General features: G+C 39.5%; 1 protein-coding gene across 6 annotated transcripts in view; it reads right to left on the bottom strand.

The window, feature by feature from the left end:
• ANK3 (ankyrin 3) overlaps positions 1–14,578 on the bottom strand; it is a 701,075-nt gene that overhangs the window by 349,881 nt on the left and 336,616 nt on the right. Inside the window, exon 1 of one of the 6 annotated variants that reach the window (XM_015147571.3) lies at positions 9,041–9,488. The exons of the other annotated variants lie outside the window; for them this stretch is intronic. Within the exon in view, the coding sequence (XP_015003057.1) occupies positions 9,041–9,154 (114 nt within the window). The 5' untranslated portion in view covers positions 9,155–9,488. Of the gene's footprint in view, positions 1–9,040; positions 9,489–14,578 lie in introns of those variants that run through there. 6 annotated transcript variants of the gene reach the window in all.

The raw sequence follows: 14,578 nt of genomic DNA, 5'->3' as shown, positions 1-14,578 counted from the left end.
CAGACCAATTGGGGTTTGAATTACAGCTTTACACTTACTAATTGTGCAATTTTGGGCAAGTTTTTGAAACTTTCAAAGTATAACTTCCCTAATCCAGAAAATTGGAAAATAATATCCATGCCACAAAGATTCAACAAAATGATCTACATCATGCACGTGGTAGAACGCCTGGCCCACTGTAGTCCCTCAATGAATTACAGCTCAACAAATAACAGGACAGGTAAATTCTGCTTCAGATACTTTTGCTGTTGGATGTCTCACTGGGTAGACCTTCCTGGAACAATAAAAAAATCACAGAGGGTCTATGATGAAAATGTCTAAGGAAAGATGTCCAGGTTTCAGACTCAGTTCTTCTGTTTGGTTTAAGATGAGTGGTAGCATATGAATACACTGATAACTCTAAGTGGCAGTTATGGAAGTGGGCCAGTTTGGTCAGGTGAAGGTTAACTAGCTATATGTAATTGAAAATTTTAGAGACTCTTGCAAGTAGCAATCAGATCACAGGGAGAAGGGAATCGCTGACAAAGGAAGACAGCCATCGGGCCACCTTAGGTTCAGAAACCAGGTACGACACATAAGTCTACATTGGTCAGATTATTCATTCCTCTCCCAGTCCCCAACTATTCCAAAACTGTAACAACACCGCTATTGTGGACACTGCCTAGATTGGGGGATAAACTGGTGGGTAATGAATCTTATATTGTATTTTGTTTCTTCTCCATAATCACAATACATAAACTATATAATGAAGATTTCTTCATTCAACCCAAGTAGTCTTTCTTTTTCCTTTTTCAACATTTATGTTCGAATCTGCAAAATAAAGTTCATTTATTAAAGGAATCATTTGGTACTTCCTGTGTCTGTGCATAGGGTTCTTAAGTTTTCTTTAACATCTACCTCAGCAATCATTTAACTACTGAGAGAAGCTAATTAGTACTAATGTTAATGAATGGAAAAATGTATTTAACATATGAATCTTCAGGAGTATTTCTCAAAATGACAGATTTAATTCCCCAAGGGCTGTGGAAAGTTTGCAAAGAGCTAACTGTGGGACTTTAATGGTTGTCTGGGAATGACAGTCTCTTAGTAAAACTTCATTCACTATATCAATTCAGCAAATAATTTTGAGTGCTTATAAGGTGCAAAAGTTGTTAAAAATATTCCCTCTTTTTCTCAGTTCTTCCACCTCATTCTTGACTACAATCCCTCAATGACATTTGAGAACCTATACTTTAGGAAGGGAAGTTGGAAACTTGCTAAATACACTTTTTATACAAGGAACCTGGCAAAATGCATTTATTTGCAGTATCTCTACTCTTCACAGCATGTATATAAAGAAAAAATAATATCCCTATTTGATCAATGTGGAAACAGAGGCCCAAAGAGATTAAGTTCATGGCCACACAGCTAATTAGTAGCAGCTTCTCTGCGAACTCACATTGAGCCTCAAGGCCCATTCTCTTCAATACCATGAATTGTAATACTTAGCTCCAGATACTTCCTCACATCGCTCCTTATTGTTTGCCTGTTTTATTAATGTTTCTAATCTTCTATTAAACAAAATTTACCATGTTTTCATACTTTCTTTCACTGTATAGATATTTTACAAAATTGTACTTTATTAGGATAAAAGAATGCTATTCATCTGATTGGTTCCAAGACCAGGTATTTTTGATTTCAGGGGTACCTTCATAGTACCTTACAAATGTCTCAGTCTCTGACTTTCAGTACCTAGAAAATCTTGAACTAACTTTCTTCCAACCCTCTTATGGCCTAGTTCTATTTCCCCATTTTTTACCAGGCAGTCCATACATCCTTCTTCTCCCATGATGATGGTATTAGTAGACTTTTTTTTTCTGCCAAAAGTTGAGCTATATCCAGCAGATATGAATGGTAGTCTCTGTTCTTCCCATTCTAATGAGATATGTCTAAGTTCAAACAAAACTGAGGATATGATCCTAATTAATCAGAAAGTCACCCATGACTGAGAAATCATTTACTAGAACCAATTAAATCTAAATTGAAATCTATATATTTTATAAGCACCTCCCACATTTGTCAATAATAGATGATCCCATTTCATGACTCCACTTTGGTTCCATGAAAGCAGGATCTTGAGTGAATGGAATAAGTACCAGAAAAAAAATCTGACCTATATGTAAATGATTCAAGCTTGATGTCCTTTGGTTTGCTTTTAACTCTCCTACTTTTAGTTTACATAATATAAACTAGAATAACAATTTTTAGTTTACATAATATACACTAGAATAACAATTTGGGCAAAACTATAGCAAATTGCTTTTTATTTCTTGAAAATAAAATGTGAATTATGTAACTGACAATATAATGTTGTATTTAGATATTCTCCTTCAATATTTAAGCTACACCTAAATCTATCTATCTATCTATCTATCTATCTATCTATCTATCTATCTATCTATACCAATGCTTTCACTGTTTTTTCAGTAAGTGGATTCTATTTAAAAATTTTAAATGCAGAAGTACACTAACTTAAGTATGAAAGAATATACAAATCTAGATTTTGCAGTTGAATTTAAATGATTTATTAAAATTTGAATTAGTAAATAATGTAACTTTCAACATCTCAAAAGTGATCATTTTTTTCTTGATATAAGAATTCACCCTGGATGTCCATTGATAAGAATCACCCTTAAGAAAATCTCTCCTGTAGAGGTTTTGATGGCCCAAGCAAGAAACTTAGAACCACACAGGCCTTGGTTCCAAGACCTGGTATTGCTGTGACCTGAGGCAAGTTTCATAAACAAACCTTGGCTTTGGTTAATGCCTCAGTACATTGGCTAACACTAAATACTCACACTAAAGTCCATTTATTCTTCTGTTCATTTGTCTGTACATTCTGAACAACAACAACTGCAACACCATGGCTCTTACTTTGTGCCAAGCGCAGCTTTAATACGAACTCACTGAAACCCCATTACAATCTTATACTAAGCACATCCTACTATTACATCCATTTTGCAAGTGGAGAGCCTGAGGCACAGAGAGACTAAATAACTTCTCCAAGGTCAACATCTAACTGATAGTGCCAGAATCTGAACTCAGACAATCTTACTCTATTGTTCACACTCTTAATCATTACATGATACTGCCTCTCATCCACTCATTCACCATCCAGCAAGCCGCAGTTTGGCTGTAGTAGATAATTACACCATCTCTGGCCTCAAGGAGCTCACAGTCTCTTGGTAAGACAGACAGGTAAACACGTAATTATGGTACAGAATATCAAGTATGCTAATTGACCATGCTCCCTGGAGACCTGGAGTCCATATACTCGATGCAGCAGGGAACAGAACAAGTTTCCTTGATCTCATAAAGATCGACACAATCTTCTACCATAGTCCAGCTGCTGCAGTACAAAACCTTACTCTTGCCTGGCATCTTAGATCAGGGTGTCAGAGATACCCAGGTAACTAGGAATGGGGAAAGCCTATAAAATATCAGGATGCACTGAGCTTCAATGGCAAGAAATAACACTATAGTCCATGTCTATAAAAAATCTGTTCTCAAACCCTTAAATTGTGGTTAACCTTAAAGGAGACAGCTAGCACCTCATTACAATAAACCCAGTGGTTAAATAGAGATCCCAAAGTCCTTTGACCCAAGTTCAAGTCTAGGTCCACCACTCACTAGCTATATGACCTCAGACAAGGTATTTTTAAGCCTTAGTTTTACCTATAAAAATGGAGATGAAAATAATGCCTGCCTCATAGGAAAGTCATAGGGAAGAAAAAAGAATAACCCATGGGAATCCCTCTGCACATTGCTGACATACAGTAGGCATCCAACACACTGTTAAGTTGTCATTACACAATGTGTCTGAGGATTTGAAATCCTTGTGTTGGTAATTTTCATTTCTAACTTCCAAAAAATTTTAAAAAAAGAACCTTAAGAAAAAACATTAAAATTTACTGCAGAGGGTAAGAAAAACAGTCACTACAATACTGAATTAGTTAGAGACATAAAGCCTGTCGTTTAAAGTTTCACATGTCTAGAAAATAGCTTATCACTTAGAAGATTTTCTGAAACAAGCCCACTTTGATGTGCAGCTGTGAAAATATTAATGTCACATACTATACACCTTGTATGGCATAGTAGTTAAGAGCGCAAGCTGGAGAGTTAGACTGCCCCAGTTGGAATCCTAGCTCTACCACTGTCTGACTAGGGTGAAAACTTTCGGCAACTAGCTTCAAGGCTCAGCCTCAGTCTCCTTGTCTGTAAGATGGGGATAATAAAAAAAAATACTTTCTCTTCTCACAGGGTTATTAGGAAGATGAAATGAATCTCTACCTATAAAGCAATGTAACACCCTACCTACTGCAGAATAAGTGGTCAATAAATGGCCTGGGAGAAAAGACATGAATCCAGGACATTTAATTCTTCCTCTTCCCCCTTCAAGCCAGGAACTTGGCAGTTATCCTAGAATCCGATCTCTCTCTCACATCCTGCCTACAATCCATTGCCAAGTTCTACTGAGTCTTCCCCTAAATATCTTTGGTACGCAACACCCCCTCTCCACTGGCATAGTCTCCACCTTGGTTCACACTCAGCATTTCGTGCCTGGATCCCCATCAGAGCTTCCTGACTGCTCTCCCTGCTGCTGCTACAACACGGATGCTTGAGTGACGGCTCTACCCCATAAAGCTATTCACAGTCCTCTCTTCTACCACCACCATTAAGGTCTCTCCCCGCTTTTAGCAGGATGATTTCCAAACTATGCAAGATGGCATAGGAAGATCTTTATGCTCTGGCACCTGCCTACTTTTCGTGCCACGCACTCAGGTCCCATTTGCTCCAGGAATTCCAAAATACTGTTTGTTTCCCACACAGCCTAATAGTCTCTCCTACTTCTATTACTTTGGGAATGAGATTCCTGTTCTTCGGCTTGATTATCTTGCTGACTCCTCTTTCAACTCCACTCAGCTTCACTGAGATTCTCCTCTGAGCGCATCTGAGCCAAGTGAGGGTCTTTCTGTGGACTCCTGAGGCTCTCTCTTCATTCTTTATGGAAAGTGATTAATGGCTCTTATCTTTCTCCCTCCCTGCCTCTTCTGGGCGTTACTGTAGTGTTGCCACTATGCTTTGATTGGCTTTGTCTCCAACATTTGATGCAATGCCTGATCCACAGAAGTCACTCATTAAATGTTTACTGAATGAATACATGAATTCAAGAATGAAGCAATGAATATTTGTTCCCGCTCTGTCACTGACTGACTGTATGTTTGACATCAATAATCAGAAAATATGTTAATCATGGAATTGTCATTTTATCCTAGTATCTAGCACTGTGTCAGGTGCATATATAGAGAGAGATCTACCTACCTATCTGTTGAGAGCAAACTCCACAATGTTTTCTTTTTTAATATAAATTTCATTAGGTCACCTCAAATTTTTTACAGGACCTGGTAAATATATACAAGCATATATTCATATACTAACAAAACCCACTTATGGAACAAATTAGGGTTAATTCCAGTAATATCCCTCACTGTTGAAATGTATTTTATAGTTTATGTGGGGAGAGGGCATGACAGGCAGGTAACATGGTACCAGAAGCCAACAACGACAGGGAATGTGCAAGGACTGCAGCCGGACCACGAGGAGAGCACGTGTGACTTCAGCCCATCATGGCTTTATGGTAGGATGAGCCACCTACCGACCACCGCCCATGGGCCTGGGCCCTGCTGGCAGCAGGGGATATAAACAGCTCTTCTCTGTAACTCAGTCAGGGCAAGGATCCAGTAAAAACCCACCCAAAGGCACTCTATCTACAGTGGCATGCCTCCCACTGGTTGCCAACCTAGGCAGCCCATGAGCAGAGAAGTGTGGAGGGAAAAAGATACGGCAGGGAAGGGCAATTGGAAAGTATGGGGAAGGGGCATTTGTAAGTGCATTGGTAAGCACCTTTTAAACAAGATACTCATTCAAACTTTTTTTAAAGCCAGACAAATTAGTAATAAAAAAGTAAAGGTTCGTCCACCTAGATGCATTTCCTTTCAACAAATAGGAAGATTTTCTTTTTCTTAACACTACTTAAGTTATGTCAAGAATAAAACACATCTTTATTAAAATTCAACTAATTATAAATTCCTAGAAGTTCTGTACTGCTTTTTTTTTGGACTGGTAATCACATATTCATGATTAACATATTCAAAATAGACCATATGCACAATTCACTGGGTTTTTAAAAACTTGATGAAATGTGAATCCAATGTTAAGTCTACATATGCATTATGATTTCATGATAACATATAGTGATATCCCATACTATACGATTCTGTGTCATCAGACCTAATCAAGAAAGCTTCGTCTTTGGCCTTACTCAAACCTGAACTGCAGGAGTGTCATGGACCAAATTCCTTATTTTATAAACTAGATACTCTAGGATTTTCCCAAACTTTTCTAGTTTGTGATTTTATGAGAGTATCCACTATTACTTTTACGTAATTAAAAGATCCTTGCCAGGCTCAGTGGCTCACACCTGTAATCCCAGCACTTTGGGAGGCCGAGGCAGGTGGATCACCTGAGGTCAGGTGTTTGAGACCAGCCTGGCCAACATGGCGAAACTCCATCTCTATTAAAAGTACAAAAATTATCCAGGCATGTTGGTGGGTGCCTGTAATCCCAGCTACTCAGGAGGCTGAGGCAGGAGAATCGTTTGAACCCAGGAGGCGGGGGTTGCAGTGAGCTGAGATCACGTCACTGCACTCCAGCCTGGGCAACAAGAACAAGACTTCATTTCAAAAAAAAAAAAAATCCTATACAGTATTTCTGCATATGAACAAGAGTAACTTCCCCATAATATCCCACAAAATACTTAGAAGAAGCATTTTTGATTGACATGAGGTGTACAACATGGAACAAATTAGCCCACAGGCCTTCATTAGAATCTTAGAAAAAGGTGGGGAAAAAGAAACCTAAAGTCATAACAATTCACTTTATAGGGCATAAGGGTCATATATGGCTATGCCACTGAAGGAAATCTAGAGTGTCTTCAAAATAATTCAGTCTTAACTTTGTATATCACAAGTAGTCCATGAAATAATTTGACTATGAATATTGTATCTTCCATAATATACTGTATCTTAGAGAATATACCTATTTTACTATGTTAAGAATGAACAACAGCAATGAAAGTGCTATCCATGCGCTAGTTTTAGGATCTACTCTGAGAGTCCTGAGAACAAAACATTTAAATCCACTTGCACATTTACAATAGAGATATTGATATTTCTCCATGTTCCCTTCTGGTTGCTAAGTGATTTACATTGGACAGACTCTGTTGTACTGGTAACAAAGCACTTTGGTCCACAAAGCATTTGCTACAGCTCAGTGAGTCCAGAAACTCCCTTTGCTTCACCCCTTCCCTATCTTGCTTCCAAGTCAAACAGGGGCCCAGGACAAAGGTGACAGATCTGTCATCACTGCTACAGAAAACTGCTGTACATAAACCTAGCTAGTCTAACAACTCTAACATATAGTGTCAATATTAATATGACACCATATCTTCATACAAATATATGTACCTTTTCCATGTTTCTTAGAAGCTAGTTTATCACGGTGGGGGTAGGCAGAGATGTATGGAGAGGGGGCAAGTGGTAGTGACCTACCCACAGAGAAACCTCATACAATAAAATTAGACCATAATCTAGCAAAGTATGGCAATTTCATAACAACTCTGCCGTGCAAGGCTTTGAAATACGCCTGCACACAATTTCTTAACCCAAGTTTGTATTTTTATGAAAATATATTCAAGAAGTTTATTTACAAGAATATCAAAGTAGGAACTAACTATATTTAACCTCTTGCAGCAAAACAACTGCAGCTCTCCAGCTTCAATCTCAAAGTCAGCTATGCAACAAAAGGCAGAGAGTCTTCTATAGATCCTAATTCTGGAGAAAATGGCAAGAGTACCAGGAATATTCACGGTCACTCCTGAAGAGGGGTCCATGTGGGGGATGAAATCTGCGTGTCATTTAGAAAGCACATGCCTCACTGCTCACAGCAAATTAAGGATATCTTTCCCTTGGGAATTTTCACAAAGACACATAAAAATGCTTTATGACCTGCCTTTCCTATTCAGATCACAGTTTTAGTCAATTTTTATTAATTATCGTGGAGGAAAAGTGCTTTGGGGTCTTACTCCTGGTTCAGCACCTAGGAGTCATATTTAAGGGCAAACACTCTAATTACTCATGGGCTACAATAAAACACCTCTGACCCAGAATTTTCCTCCTATTTTCCCCCTGCCTTGGAATATCAGTAAGGAATCATCAATGCCTATGCTTTGATCTAAAGCGATCAGTGTTGAAGGTTTCAGGTCACTGGAATTCCTGCGTTCAGGATAATCACTCTCACCCAGCAAATTACCAAACCTCTGTGATTTCAGCTTTATTTAACAAAAGAAAGTTATTTCTAGCAGTTTATTTCCATTGCACAACTTGACAAAAAGTACCTTATAAGAATAAGAGGCAAAAGGAAAGAAAGAGGAAATAAAAGCAAAGCAGGAAATGACTTTTGTGCTACGTCTCTAAGGTCACAGATCTGCCTGGGAAACGCACGCATGTGACACAGTTCCAGCACAAAAGCTCTTTTTCCACGAGACAAACCTCTAAGAAGTACAAAGCCTGGCTCTCTGGCCTCTCCCTCTAACCCAAAGCACCGCAGTGCATTTCACCTTGACTGGGCTGTGAAGAAACTACTTTTGTAACTCCCTCACAACACCTTTCCGTGTCATGGAAACATGCCCATGCCTATATAAAGTGAAGCACACTTTCCGCATAGCCCTGCAATCACCCCACAGGAGAAAACCATCCCTCTTGCCTTGCCCATCCTATGGCCATGGTCTGCCATAGGGTTTATCATCTGTTCCCAATTTACACACCCAATTTACACTCTAGCCAGCATGTAAAAATAAGCTTTAATGCTCCTAACAGATGCCAGGCGGAGATTACAACAAAAAGAATCCAGGCAAGATACATGCTCTGGCATACATAGATACCTTTTTCTTCCGATCCCGGGACCGTTTGCGGTGTTTCCTTTTTTTCTCAGGCTCTTCTTCAGCATTGATTTCCAAATCCCTGTTTTTCTTTAATTGTGAGGCTGCATGAGCCATAATGCATTTAAAAAGATCCTCTCAAGCAGGCACGGCTTCCTTGTAAAAGGTGATATCCTCAGGCACCTTTAATCAGGCTTACAGCAGCATTCCAATCACTAGAGAGAAAGCTTTGACTAGAAGCAGGAAGATATTCACAATGCAAAGATGCTGGAGAAGCTGAAGCTTTTAAAAACCCAAATGATGATGTCCGGACTTCATCCTACACCTTCCTCTACCTGAACCTTTACAGGAGAGTGCAGCCATCGTAATGCATTTACCGTAGTGAAGAAGACAGCTGGGACAGAGGAAGCTGTATTATGGCTGTATCCCCTGCCACCAGCTGGAAGTGTCTAAGTGATTCCTCCGAAGGGGGAATGCTGCAAAGGATGCTTCTCCAAAGAGGAAGAATCAAGAGTCACCACACATGCAGAAGCAAAAATCCAGCACTAATTCTGAAAACCTATTTTAGAATCCTTTGAAAAAAAGAAAAGGCTGCAATTTATACATCACCACTAGATCTACACGGAGAATAATTTAACCCCTGATAGAATGGAGCTGTTCCTACTTTAGTTCAACTGCTGATGGTGACAAAATATATAAAATAAGATTTCAAAAAACACACTACATTTTGCTATGGAGATCCTGACTGCATTACGGGGAAAACAATGCATGTATTGCCCGTCTCAACAGTGCATCCTTTATGCTAAACTATCAGCCTAAATGCATTTTGCGGAGAAGACTACACAAGGGCTTGTTGTCTTTTAAAAACAACATGCTGATTACAACACATCATACAGAAAGATGTGAGCATGTTGGTGTATGGAACAGATGCCTGATTCATAGGAGGTTCCCCAGGACTCTCCTCTCATGGGGTCTGAGGGTCAGGAATCTGTGCCGTAATCAGTGTTTCTGAGTCAGTGAAATGCAGATTTGCTTTCATGTTAGGGTTTGCTTCAATCACCTTACTATTTTTGCCACCTGAGTTCTCAATGACCGCAGCCTCTGAATATTCATTATGTGAAGTGAAGCAGCAGCAGTGCTCAAGGCCTGCTGGGGTGTCTTCTGCTAGGATGCACACACTGGAAGAAATCTAATAAGTCGGGAGTCATTTGCACACATACTACACAGTATTCACAGTAAGTGCTTTAGCAAGAAACTGCTGAAATGTCAGGCTGGGCCTAAAACATATGAGACCTAGTAAAAAAAAAAAAGAAAACACACACACATACACACACACCAATTTCACCAAGAAAATGAGCCAGGGAAAAAAAAAAAGAAAAAAGATGTTCTGATGAAAAGACTTTGTTAGCATGTGCCCTTCCAATACAAAAGTCCATAACTTTGGCGGCCGGTGCATTTGATTTTGTAGGGCTGAGTGTGTAGGTGTGTAAAGGACAGAGCACCAGGTCCAGTGCATCATGTGAGGATTTGGTTGGGGTTCTCTGGAGTTGTTGTTCGTCTGCTTCACAAAGAGTGCCAAGCGTGAGTTCCTGCAAACAACTTCTACTCACCATACGTCTAGATTTGGGGTTCAAAGGTCTTTCCTCTTTTCCTCTTGTAGGATGCTTTATAGTCTCTGTGGAGCAGTGATGAAAATGGGAAGGGAAATTCAGGGACCATGGCGTCCCATTCCTACTACCAATGGACTGCGCACTTCTCTGAGGCCTCAAGGCGAACTACAGGGAAACCACGCTGGTCATAGAGTTACCATGGGCCTACTATGTGCACCGATGCTCACGTGCTTGACTTCCACACAAACTGTCTTCATGAAGAAAGAGTTCTGGAAAGTTTCTCCGTTGCCTATGAAACTACACAAAAATGGGGAAAAATGAAGGTGGGGGATGAAATGTAACTCAGATCCGAAACCAGATGAAAGATATTTGGGTCTTTGTAGTAAAAATGAGTGTTTTTGTACTAGGATATTTTACTGTATTAGTAACAGGTGGGGCAGAGTAAAACTTAAACCTTCGTATGCATTTTCCCAATATAAATAATCTTATACTTTTGAAAACATTCATACAATTTCTTTTATTTTTAGTAAGTTGAAGAGAACAGCCAGCTAAAAAGCTGGCGGCTTTCCCACTGGCTCCTGGATCATCTTTTCCTTCTTCCTTTATAGACACTAATGATACTTTAAAATATATTTAGAAGTGTGCTTGATCAAGTAACTTCTCCATCTGAGGCTGGCAAAGCACTATACTTTCTCATTGATTTCTACTGGCAAAACCATAGTTGGAAATTAGAAAAATAAGCCACAGGTATTTTTGAATGTATTTCTCTCTAGAATAATTCTTTGCTTCCCCCAAATGTTCAGAAGTTGAGAATGTGTCATGGCTTTTTAGGACTCCATAATGTGACTTTCTCGTTGCCTTGGATTTTCCCTTATCTCAGTAAGTGGTTAGCCCATCAAAAATAAATCCTAAGGTATAGCTTGCTCAGATTACCTTTTTTACAGAAAATGTGATCTTTTATCTTCCATTTCTAAAGTAGAACTTTGAACAGTGACTCTACTAAGAAAGGCAACCCTGTGGGTCCTAGGTTTTGACTGATATTACTAAAGGCTAAATCCCTTTCTCCCTACACAGCAGACATCCTGACCAGTAACTCTCAAGCTCCTAGTGTACTTATTCTCAACACAAAGGCATTGACTCAAGAGAGCCACAAATGCCAGTTCCCCTCAAAACTGAATTGACAGTTTTATCAATAGTTCTAGAAAGCCTTTATTATAGCTGAAATGAAAACATTAAAAGAACTTTTAAAAACTTGATTCCTTGACTAAATTTTTATCAAAAATTTCCACTTAAATTTCAAGAACTTATGGTCATTTGGGAGATTAAAAACTAGTATGAATCTTTAAAGTTCAACTAATTGTCCAACTGGTACAAGCTCATGTGTCTGAGAAGTGGGGCAGATCCCTGGTAGCAACAAGAATGAGATACAAACATGGCCTTAGAGGAAACAAGAGTAAAAGGTTCAGTCAGGCTGATGGTCACCTCCCTCTACCGCAACTTCCCCAGTCCTACTACTTGCCATTGGCCATGAGAATGTGTACATAGGACTTGCATAGGATGGGCGTGGCCTATGCACGGAATGTCAAAGCTATTAAAAGCTGAGGGTAGGCCAGGCACGGTGGCTCATGTCTGTAATCCCAGCACTTTGGGAGGCTGAGATGGGCAGATCACTTGAGGTCAGGAGTTCAAGACCAACCTGGTCAACATGGTGAAACCCCATCTTTACTAAAAATACAAAAATTAGCTGGGCGTGTTGGTGTGCACCTGTAATCCCAGCTACACGGGAGGCTGAGGCATGAGAATCACTTGAACCCGGGAGGTGGTGGTTGCAGTAAGCCAAGATCACACCACTGCACTCCAGTCTGGGTGACAGAGCAAGACTCCATCCCCCCGCCATCTCCAAAAAAAAAAGAAAAAAGAAAAAAAATTCTGAGGACAAAAATTCTTAAGTGACTTCCCTTTCTCAAGAAAAAAAGAAAGAATCTGTTCTTGTTTTAGAAAAGTCCCAGGTACAAGAATTCCTAAACCATGCTTTCAAAATATAGTACAGAGCGATCTTTCAAATTTTTATTAGGTGAAGAAATCATTCTTTGAATACGTCCTACAGGAAAGGTACTTATAATAAACATAACAGTGGAGCTGCATGGCTGAATGGAAAAAATGGTGTCCTGGAGCCCCAGCCCTTTGGCTCTCTCAGCCCTCCTCCAGAAGGCAGCTTTGGTGAGCACAATTTGAAAGCCACCACACTGCCTCAAAGAGCACACTGCCCCAAAGAGTCTCTGTGTTTTCCCTGCTTGTAGCTTTGTTACTAGAAGTTATGTCAAAAAAAGTGATTCTCCATGCACACGTATGTTTATTGTGGCACTATTCACAATAGCAAAGACTTGGAATTAACCCAAATATCCATCAGTGGCAGACTGGATTAAGAAAATGTGGCACATATACACCATGGAATACTACGCAGCCATAAAAAAGGATGAGTTCGTGTCCTTTGTAGGGACATGGATGCAGCTGGAAACCATCATTCTCAGCAAACTATCGCAAGAACAGAAAACCAAATACTGCATGTTCTCACTCATAGGTGGGAATTGAACAATAAGATCACTTGGACACAGGAAGGGGATCATCACACACCAGGTCCTATTGTGGGAAGGGGGAGAGGAAGGGATAGCATTAGGAGATATACCTAATGTAAATGACGAGTTAATGGGTGTAGTACACCAACACGGCACATGTATACATATGTAACAAACCTGCACGTTGTGTACATGTACCCTAGAACTTACAGTATTAAAAAAAAAAAGTGATTCTCTCTACTAAAAATTGTCCCAAATAATTGTTTTTATTTCTTACCAGAACTAACAAGTTTCATGCAGAGTGCTTCCTGCCTGGGCATTATTAGAGCATTAATCTTCTATAAAAACAATTAAAATATCTTTCCACATTGGGCATATGGAGTAATGGGCATACTCCAGATAATATCTAGTCCAGGAATCAAACAATTGTGACTAAGTATGCCACTGAAAATAAAGCCCAAATCAGTTCATTCGGATGCCTTATAGACTTTAGATACACAGCCAAGTATTTCTCCCCACTCATTTTTCACATACACCTTTTCAGGATTTCAAGACAAGCTCTAAATATTAGTTCAGTCAATTAATAACTTGACTACTCTCTCTTGTCATTTCATGTTGTGTCTCTACCTTGTTAAGCTGAGTTGACACACAAACCAATAACAATATATGTGGTTTCTACAGAGATGACACTGTCACATGGAGATTCTGAAGTTACAAGAGCTGTGCACATGTAAAAAATATTACATTGTGATATAAAGAAGGAGAAGTTGGGGAGTATATACAATAATAGAGGATGGAGGCAAGAAAGAAACTAAAGAGAGAAATGGTTCCAGGGCTGCCAGGGAGGGTGTGCCTCCTCAACCCTACTCCATGTTCCTGGTAATGAGGCAAGTGTGTGTTTTGATGGAATGAGAACGACTTCATGCTGCACCCACTTCAGTTTTCTCAGAAGCAGAGCAGCCTCGCCACAAGAGATAGTCAAAATATTTCTTCTTCACAAAGAAATCTGGATCCACGATCATTTCATGAATTTTTGGCATCCTAGATGATACCAAAAGACCTAGAGCAGGTTTGGAACAAGGTGAAGGAACAGGAAAGAAAACACGCACTAAAATTGTCAAGGGTTATAAATGACAAAATAAAAAACACACACCTGGAAAATTTTTAATTCACAGTCTCATATTATTTTTCACTTTTAGATGAGACATATGAAGTTCTTAAAACAAAAAACTGTGACTGGATAGCACTGAGGAACTGGTAGCCATTCATACACCCCTTGTAGGGGGTGGCACCTCTGGATAACAAGCACTGGCCTTGGTGCCATCTGTCTTAGCACTTAGTCTGCCCTCTTTCCC

This window comes from Macaca mulatta, chromosome 9 (assembly GCF_049350105.2).
Source record: "Macaca mulatta isolate MMU2019108-1 chromosome 9, T2T-MMU8v2.0, whole genome shotgun sequence".
Classification (NCBI taxonomy): domain Eukaryota; kingdom Metazoa; phylum Chordata; class Mammalia; order Primates; family Cercopithecidae; genus Macaca; species Macaca mulatta.
This window is presented reverse-complemented; position numbering and strand designations above follow the sequence as displayed.